At 26.4% G+C, this 10,133-nt stretch overlaps 1 protein-coding gene across 1 annotated transcript; it reads right to left on the bottom strand.

Moving 5' to 3' along the window:
- Positions 1 to 7,308: 7,308 nt before the first annotated feature.
- On the bottom strand, positions 7,309 to 9,306 carry LOC112726561 (transcription factor bHLH14). Its single transcript, XM_025775990.3, has one exon. It carries the CDS (start codon positions 9,065 to 9,067, stop codon positions 7,646 to 7,648), a length of 1,422 nt encoding a protein of 473 aa, XP_025631775.1. The 5' UTR covers positions 9,068 to 9,306; the 3' UTR covers positions 7,309 to 7,645.
- Between the last annotated feature and the right edge of the window lie 827 nt (positions 9,307 to 10,133).

The raw sequence follows: 10,133 nt of genomic DNA, 5'->3' as shown, positions 1-10,133 counted from the left end.
TCCTACTTGAAATTTTGTAAAAGCCTTTAATTTCAACCCATCAATTTTACTTGGGTCCCACAGCCTATAATTTCATGGTTAAAATTTGCACATTTATAATCAATTATTAGTGCAACATTTACTAAAAAAAAAAAAAAAGGAGAACACTAGGTTAAAAAAAAAGGGGTAAGATCTTAAATATTAATTTAGTTGCCGGCTCATATATTAATATTTGGTTCGTTGAAGTAATTTTCACATGTTTAATTAGCTGAAGTTAGTAATAATATGACTTGTGTAGTTGTCTCTATGGTTAATTAGTGATAAGAGGTAGAGACGTGGAGTGGTCCACAAGTTTAAAAAGGATTTTTAATTATATATTCATGTACTATCTTTTTATCACCTTTGTTAGTTTTTTTTTTTTTTTTTTTTGGGTAGATTTTGTTAGTTTTTAATTCGGTCAAAAATAATGATCACCTAAGAAATGCTTTTTCTAAGTTCATCAGCCCATAAAAAAGTATATCAGCATTTAAAATAGAAAGATTCTGTGTTCGGATTTTTTAGGATTTTTTTTAAACACTATAAATAAAGCAGTAATTTTATGATTTTTTTCAAACACTATAAATAAAATAGTAAATATACATATTCGAAATAAATTAGCTAATCATAATTCTTATATTTTTTTTTTATAAATTTTTACCGACTTAAATGCCAAAGTTTCTTATATACTTATTCACTATTGGTTCGTTAGATCGCCGTCAATTAAAATTCTATTAGATAATTGAGTTTAATCTTGATATATTGAATCATGTAATTGCATCTGTTCTTTTGAATGACTATTCATGCAATAATATAAAAGGTAATTATTTTTACTGATGTAGGATTACGTAATTAAATACACATGTAAAATAGTCACAAAAAAAAAAATACACATGTAAAACTACTTTACACTCACAGTGTATCAAAATTAGATTTGAATCCATGTCAATTCTTCTTTAATAAGTTTAAACTTTGAAATAAGTAATTAATTAATGATATGATATTAATATTTTCATGATTAAAAAATTTAGAATTTAACCTTTGTATTTAAAAAATTTCACCATAAAATAAATTAAAAAAAAAAAAACTTACGCACAATCAATTACATTTTAAGTTCAAATGAAGTTATTGTGTGAAAAAACATATTAAAATTTTAATCATTAATATATCGCTTCTTTATTGATTTAAATTTTTGTGGTAACTGGTAAGTAATATATATACACACTTAGAAAGAGAAGCAATATATATATATATATGAAAGAATATTTTTAGCCAAGCAAACACTGAAATTATATTTCAGAATTGTTGTTTTCAAATAAATGTGTATACTTAAAATTAAGTATTCATCTAGACACTTATCAAACTTAAAGCCAAGGACAGTGGATAAACAAAGTTCTGTAGGAGCTCCAATACTCTTATCAAATAAAAAATAGGAAAAATATTAAATTGTTGAAACACTAACTTTTAAATATTCAACAAATGTTAGTGCCCTTATCCTACTGTTTTTGTCGCATTTACTATCTTAAAACACTATTAATATTTCCATAAACATAAAATCAAACATAAATAAAGCAAATAGTGCATACCAAAAAAAAAGGTAAACAAGTTGAGAAAATAGGCAATATTATAGGAAAATATATAATAAAATAAAAAAATATATTAAGAGACCATCATTTTTAGTAGAAAAAAAAAACTTCAGTTGGCTAATATTGGTTCAAGTACAAAACAAAAGTAAAAAAATAAAAAAATAGTTACTTCAAATTTTTTTATAAAATAAAACCCAACAAAAGGTCTTTAGGTTAAGGGTGTGTTTGTGAAACACGTTGAAGAGGATAAAAATGCGTTTTAGTGTTTTGAACGCTGTTCTTTGATGTTTGGCAACTTTTCTTCTCTAAACGTCAACGTGATTCTGCATCCCAAAAGCTCGTTCACTAGAAGGAAGAAATTATAGCTTCTGCGTTTACTCAACGCACGTTTAAGTGTGTGTTTGGATTACCAGTTTGCATAAAATTGATTTTACAAAATTGATTTTGATGATAAGTAAGTTTGAGTTAACGTGATTTATGTTTGGCAATCTTTATATCAAAATTGATTATAGTAAAATAAATGTTGTTTGGATTATATTACTTAAAATCACTTTTAGATGAAAAATTACTAAAAGAAACATGAATTTAAATAATTTTTTTTATATACCTACAAAATCAAAACACTATAAAAAATAATATAAAAAATATTTATCATATAAATAAAATAAATACAATAAAAAATAAAAATATAAAAGAGAGTACTATAAATTTTATAATGTCAAAAAAATATTCTATAATTTTTTAATACCGTCAGTACTCTTTAATTTAGTATTATTTTGCACTATAAATTTTTATTATTTATGACTTTATTGTTATTTATAATTAATTTTTTATTCATTTTGTCTTTTTTTTATAGGATCATAATTTATATTATACAAAATTTTGATACTAAACGCAGTATATAATAATTACAATTACAAATTTTACAAAATCAGAATAAAAAATAAAAAATTAATATAAAATAAAAATAGAGTACATCAAAGAATAGAAAAAAAATTATACAAATAAAAAATAATAAAAATTTCATAAAATCAACAACATATATCATATGAACCAAAAAATACCATAAAAAGTAAATAAAATTCATATGAATAAAATCAAATAAAAAAATAAAAAATTTCATACACAACATAAATACAATGCAGTAAAGGATAAAAAAAAAGAATTCATATAAAAAAATAATAAAAATATTGTAAAAATTAATAAAATACTTAAAAAATCATAGCACCATAAAAAATAAAAAAAATCAACAACATTTATCATATGAATAAAAGAAATACAATAAAATAAATAAAAAATCATATAAACAAAGCCAACCAAAAATTTTAAAAAAATTTATAAAAAATATACATATAAAAAATAATATATTAAATGATAAAAAAACTCGTATAAAAACATAACATGAGAAATCAGAATACTACATAAATAATATAAAAATATTTATCATATAAATAAAAAATATAAATAAATAATACAATAAAAAAACATAAAAATTAAAATATGAAAATGAGTACTAAAAATAATAAAAAAAATATTCAATTTGCTAGTGATTGAAACAAATTTGAACCATTTTGATGAAAAAAAAATTGGAACGAAAAAACTATGAAGAAGTAGGAACTAGAAAGAACTACAAAGAACAGGTAATAGTTATTGGTATCATTCTTATAGAAGAAAATGAAGGGTAGGGTTGGTAAAAATAAAATAAATTTTGTACCCAATTTTCTAATGGCAATCACAACCATGAACGTGAAACGCAGAAGCTAGGAATTTCAGCTTCTCCTGAACGTACGTTTAGAGGCAAAATCAATTCTGCGTTTAGAAATATAAAAATTGCCAAACATCAAAATGAAACTTTCAAGAAGCTCAAACGGACTTTTCTCCTCCCCAACGTGTTTGCCAAACACACCCTAAGTTGTCGCTAGTTATTATTGGTGTTTCCATAATTTTTCTAAATAAATACTGAAAATATTAAAACAATTATTCTAATTTTTGTGCACGGTTTACTATTTTAATTTTTATAATATATATTATTGTTTCTATTAAAAATAATAAATTAAATAAAAAATTAATTATAAATAATAATAAAAATATAACTTATAAAAAATTAGAACCTAAAATAATAATAAAAATAAAATTATTAAGAATATTTAAAAAAATATTAAAATATGTTATTTTATATATTATTTTTAATTTAATAAATAAATATTAATTTTTATTATAAAAAATACTTAAAAAGTTGTTATTTTTATATGTTATTTTTAATTTTTTAAATAAATATTAATTTTATTATAATAATAAAAAATTATAATATACTAAAGTAGAGTATTATAAAAAATTACTATATAAAAAATACTAAAAAAATATATAAAAAAACTAAATATATTTTAAAAAATAATATTATAATTTAATATTATATTTTTTGAATAATTAATTAATTATTTATCTAGAAATAATTTTAACTAATATTATTCAAATAATATTTATATTATTAAAATTAATTTTAATAAAAATTGTCAAACATAAATTATGTTGTCACAAACTCACTTTTAATTAAAACTAATTTTACAAAATTATTTCCATTCAAATTATAATTTGCCCAACGTAAATCCAAATACACACCGAGTAAAGTTACAAGTAGCTCCTCTCCCAAGTTTGCAAATAATAACAGCACACGTAAAATATTAAAGTAACATCGTCAACTTTTTCCGAGGAAAAAAAAAAGTGATAGTCACTTTTTATGTTTGAGTAGTGGGTCATCTGATTGAAACTAAATGAAAGTATGTATTGGTGATATTATGAACGAACCAACATTTTAGACATGAGAAATACTACTTATTCTTTAAATTTTTAGTTTTTATTTGATTTTTTAATTTAAATAATATTATTTAATTAATTTAAATATTTACTTTTTTAAAAAATTACTTATTTTTTTATAAAAAATTATTTATTCTTTAATTTTTTTAAATTAAATAATAAATAATTTTTAAAATATATCTAATTATACGTACTGTTTAGATATTATGATTCTTAAATTTGAGGCAATATAATAATAATAATAATAATAATAATAATAATAATAATAATAATAATAATAATAATAATAAAAGCAACTAGGTTGGATAAAATAATTAACTATTAGCTCAAGAAAAATTTATGAATAATATAAGTTGTTTCTTTCTTGTACTGATAATATAAATTGGTACAATTTTATATAATCATTTTTTAATAAATTTACTTTTTTTAACATCCACATTTGGTCCAAAATAATGTAAAAAATATCTCATGACTACAAAAAAAAAAAAAAAAAAAAACCTTCTTTAACATGGTCCCTACTCCTTTAAATGCATGGTACAATTGGAATAAATGTTAGAGAGTTATGTATAAATAAGAAAGGAACAATGAATAAGTTAAAACAAATAATGGAGTGTATATGTATACCCAACTATACATAGAAAGTGTTATTGTATTCTCGAAGAAGAAACTGAGAAGAATAAAATTTGATATTATCATTTGGCTCCCCACTAATTAGTTATTAAGATTATCACCCATTCTTTTTCCACGCGTCTAATTAGGGATATGGTCAACATATCTATCATTTTGGTTTTCATATTATTTCGTTAAAGTGATCCATCATAATATATATTTTTAATAAAAATTATTTATTATTTGAATAATAAAATTACCTCAATTTAGTAGCTCAATAATTAAAGTAGTGAAAAAGGAATTGAAAGTATGAAGGGGACAATATCTTTATTCAAATTAACTGAATTATTAGAGTATTGTATTGACTTTAATTTGTGTCATATTCTAAATCTAAAATATACACATAACCTTATTATTATTGTAGTTAGACTTATTAGAAAATATGAGTACAATAAATTACCTAAAAATAATTGAAAAACACATGATATATTAACTTTGCCCCCTAAGGATTGGAAGGGTTACATGAAAACTTTGAAAAGTTTGCATTCGCACTTAGAACATTGACTAGGACTAGTGATTTTCTCAATAAATAGAGAAACTTTTCAATATGTAAGTTACTTAAATTAGAAAATTTTCCAAATGCAATAATCTATATATAATAAGCTACTTCTTTATGTAGTAGCTAGTGAGAGGATCTTTCTTATAAATGAGGAAACACTACTAAGCGAAGAGGTTTCATATATAATAACTCATTTATACGTATAAGCCAAATAATAATAATTAAAATGTAATAGATATATATTATCTAGTATGGAAAAATATGTGAAAAAAGAAGGCACTATATAATATATATCAACTTAAAAACCAGAAGAAATATTATCAAATAGACTAAAATAAGAAAATAAATATAACTCTCCTTAATTAAAAAGGAAAAGGAGGCTTGATTCCACATCTTAGTAGGTTTTTACTCTTACTATATATATATATATTTTTTAGGTTTTTACTCTTACTATATATATATATATTTTTTTTTACCAAAGATAAGAGACTCGAACTCGCAACCTCTTAATTGAGTATGGAAAGACTATGCCATTTGAGCTATTACTCATTGGCTACTCTTGCTATATTACTCAAGTACATATTCACTATTTGATTGTTGAAATATAAAATTTTCATAGATACAATGACATACAAATAAATACAAAATATATGTATTTAATATTTTTTTAAAATATTGAGATATAATATAACAGAATTAATTAGATATAAATTTTATATTTTTATTTTTTATTATTTTTTAAATATTAAATTTATTTATAATTTTAACTCCTATTTTTTTTTTCTTTTTCTGTTATTATCGTCTTTCTCTCTTCTTCAACCTCTTCTTTCACCTTCACATCGCCTTCTACTATTGACTACCTCGTCTGTCTTTTTTTGTCTTTGTTGCATCGATTTTTTTGTTTATACCTTTTCTTCCGCACCAACTTTGTTTTTGTCACATTGCTGAGATTTAACTACTCTTCTCTATTCTTTCACCTTTGTTTTTATTTTTTTTTTATTATTCAATTTTTAATTTGAATTATTTGATTGATAATCAAATTATAATTGTTTATTGTAACGATTTGAGAATTTGGGTTAAGGTTTAAAAATCAGTAATGATAGTCATGATGAAAAATAGTAGTAGTGATGGGGTGATGTTGAGATATAAAATTTATGTATCTTGTATTCATGTATTATTATATTGTATGTTTGTGTCTTGTATTATTATCATTAAGTATGGTATAAAATTTGTATATCTTATATTAATGTATTATTGCATGTTTGCATCTATATTATCATTTTAAGATAATAACCAAACACTATCCTAGCTATTCATTCATTTAATTCTTTCCATAATTTTAAGAATTTAACAAAAAATTGAGGTATTTAAAAAATTGATAGTACATTTTACGGTTCAAACGCTAAATTAAACACACCTTATTATAACAGTTATGTTGGACCATAGAGATATCATATTATATATGTATGATAATGCTATTGATGACTAGATTTCGAGAAAGCCTAAGCAAGATACCCAATTATAATGACCTATTTACATAGATATATTTTAATTTACCCCGTGAACTTCAATTCAAATTTCAAAGGGATTTACTAACAGACAAGCACCCAAGATTCCTCAGATAGTCAGAACAATAATTCACATTATTGCATGTACGAATCTCCAGCAGAGCACCACAAAAATTAAAGTCATGAAAAAGAATAATAAGTAAAGAAAAAAAAAAGATTATCTAAATTAAAGCATCAACCATTTCTATGGAACTTCTTTCATACAAGATTGAATATTGATGACTCTCAAGAACAACTATATATATATAAAAGCTATGAACAACATCAAAGAGATTATTGATTCTCCCATGTCTAAATTATACTACATTATTTCTTGATTTTCTCACAAAAACAACGCCACAATGCTACAAAGCCAGAAACATATCACTAGAATTTCAAGTGTTCCTCTTGTTTATTTATGATACTAACAACAAAACTCTAGCAAAATTATTTCTGACACTCTAATCAGACAACTAATTAATTAAACATTATGTGAAAATTTGTACACATATCTACTAATTAATATGATCCAACCTCATGAGAATAGCAGATCGAATACCCTCTTCACTTCTGAGGATTCCACTGGGGACTTTTCCAACAACATCTTGAAGCATTAATTCATTGACACAAGTCATGCTAGCATGATGAACTTGAAACTCCATATCCCTCAATGCTCCCATGAGTCTCGCACCTGGGTGATTCACATTCTCACTTTGAACCCTAACCATGGCATCGTCCCCTATGATCTTCACATCCACCTCAGCAACAACGCCATTGCTACATTTCTCTTGATCCACTACGGTTGAGGAATTAGTCACCGTGCTTTGATTGTCCATAGTATCACCGGATTCGAGCTTCACCTTTTTCTTGCGCTGATAGTTATCTTTCTCGGATTCAAGATCTTTGATCTTCGCCTTCAACTCGTTGATGTAAGCAACGGCGTCGGACAATAAAGAAGCCTTGTCCATCCTCGAAACGTTCGGAACCACCGCTCGCAAGGCGTAGAATCGGTGGTTTAGTTTCTCCCTCCGTTGCCTCTCCGCCTCCACGTGATTCACCGGCGTTTCGCGGTTGAGGACCGGCTTCCTGCCTCTCTTGCTCTTTGGAGCTTCTAATTTGTTTTTATTTTCAGTATTTTCTGTTTTTAGAAAAGGACAGTCGGAGTCTGAGTGCTCCGACTCGGCGTACGAATCCTTGCTTTCTTTGTTGAAAGGGACGGTTACGTCCGCCTGCTTTCGTGAAATGCCTTGTTCTCTGCCTTCTTCGAGACCGGCCATGAAACTGATCTCGGCGAAGGAAAAGTCATCGTTGTCCTCGAAGATTTGCTGAACCGTGCTGTGGAGATTGTTATTGCTACAGTGGTTATTGTTATTGTTGTTGTTGTTGACCATGGAGTCTTCGAAGACGGACTTGACATGGTTGATGAGGTTCCAGTTCTGAGGGATGGTGTTGTAAGAACCCATCTCAACGACGCCGTTTGAGGTTGGAATACAGATCAAGGTTTCGATGCCGTGAGCGTGAGCTTCTTTGGCTCTCTCGCAGTTATAGAATTGAAGCTCTTCTTTGCTGTTGAGCCAAAGGACTGAACCCAAAGCAAAAGCCTTACCGGGTAGAGAAGAAGAGGAAGAGTTTGCTATGGGGAAGGTTCTGGTCAACGACATGACGTAGAACCATTCGGCGTCGTTTTGGTTGTGTTGTTGTTGCGTTTTGGTGTGTTTGGTGGTGTTGCCTTGGAAATGGCCTTCACCCCAAGCTAGGTAGAGGTTGCCATTGTCGTCCTTCGTGGTGCTCCAGAAGATGGCGTAGACCCACCAGCTTGGTTGCGATTGGAGAAGGAACTGAAGGTTTTGTTGAAGCATTTGTGTTGTTGATGATGATGGAGTTGTGGTAGAAACTAGAGATGAAGATGAAGAAGGTGAAATTATCAACTCTTCCATTATTTTTGAAAGAAAGTTTTTTGTGATGAGGAGAATAAAAATTGGGTATATAAATAGAAAGTTGTACGGAAAACAAGACAATACTATTTTGTAGCTAAATAAATAAACAAAAGGAGTGAGAATATTAGAAAATATGCATATATGGGTGAGAGTTGAGTAGAGAGATAGTTGGAGAATAAACTGGCTAAGGGTGAATTGAATTTAGGAGTGGATGGAGGGGGTTATATTATTGTTGGGTGAGTGAGTGAGAGTGGGAAATAGTTTGTGTTTTTGTTAGAAAATTTGGTGGGGGAATAAAGAATAGACTAATTTAGAGAATAGAGAATGGGTGTGGGTCCAAACTCCAAATCATACATAGGTAAGAGAAAATAATAATAATATAGTAAATTGGAGTCACTACTATTGGGCACCACAAGCACGTGATGTGAAAGCGATTTTTGCAATGGAAGCATGGATAGGAGAAATAGAAAAGTGGCACGTGGGTCGTGATCAGTGCTATGCTCTGTTTTACTTAATTGATTGAATCAACGAATGTGAATCTTGCTTGGGATATAATCGAACTCGATTACTCGTGTTTATTTGCTAGTATCTATTTTTTAAGGTAAGGACACAAATCTTTGAAATCATATCATAATACTAAATAGTTAGATTATCTTCACCAAATTATCCTCGAAAAACTTTAATTAACTGTGTAGCCGTGAAACATGAAATCGTCAACTTGTTAGTTGCAAGACCATGTTAGATATGATACTTGCAAGTTGTAAGAACACTCCTATATTTAAATTACTTTATATATCCAGACTACAGTGACTATGACAATTAGAATTTTTCTTTCAGACCTTTTCATAGCGTTTTTCTCTGTCCTTTTTTTTTATTATTCAAGAAACGATCATTTCCTTTAATGAAATATCATGACCTCGTTCGTTATGCCTATTATATGTATCTTCATTATTCCAAGTAATGTTGGTTTATAATCAATCCACGTGTATCAATTCGAAAGATATTTGAGGCTTTTTTATTTATATACGCATGGAAAAAACATTATTTCTCATAGGATCACATTATT

The sequence above is a fragment of the Arachis hypogaea genome, chromosome 12, assembly GCF_003086295.3.
Source record: "Arachis hypogaea cultivar Tifrunner chromosome 12, arahy.Tifrunner.gnm2.J5K5, whole genome shotgun sequence".
Lineage (NCBI taxonomy): Eukaryota > Viridiplantae > Streptophyta > Magnoliopsida > Fabales > Fabaceae > Arachis > Arachis hypogaea.
Note: the sequence above shows the minus strand (reverse complement) of the source record. Positions and strands in the feature narration are given on the sequence as shown.

What these genes read in the sequence shown, in the direction of transcription:
- LOC112726561 (XM_025775990.3), bottom strand. Translation starts at nt 9,067, where the DNA reads ATGGAAGAGTTGATAATTTCACCTTCTTCATCTTCATCTCTAGTTTCT.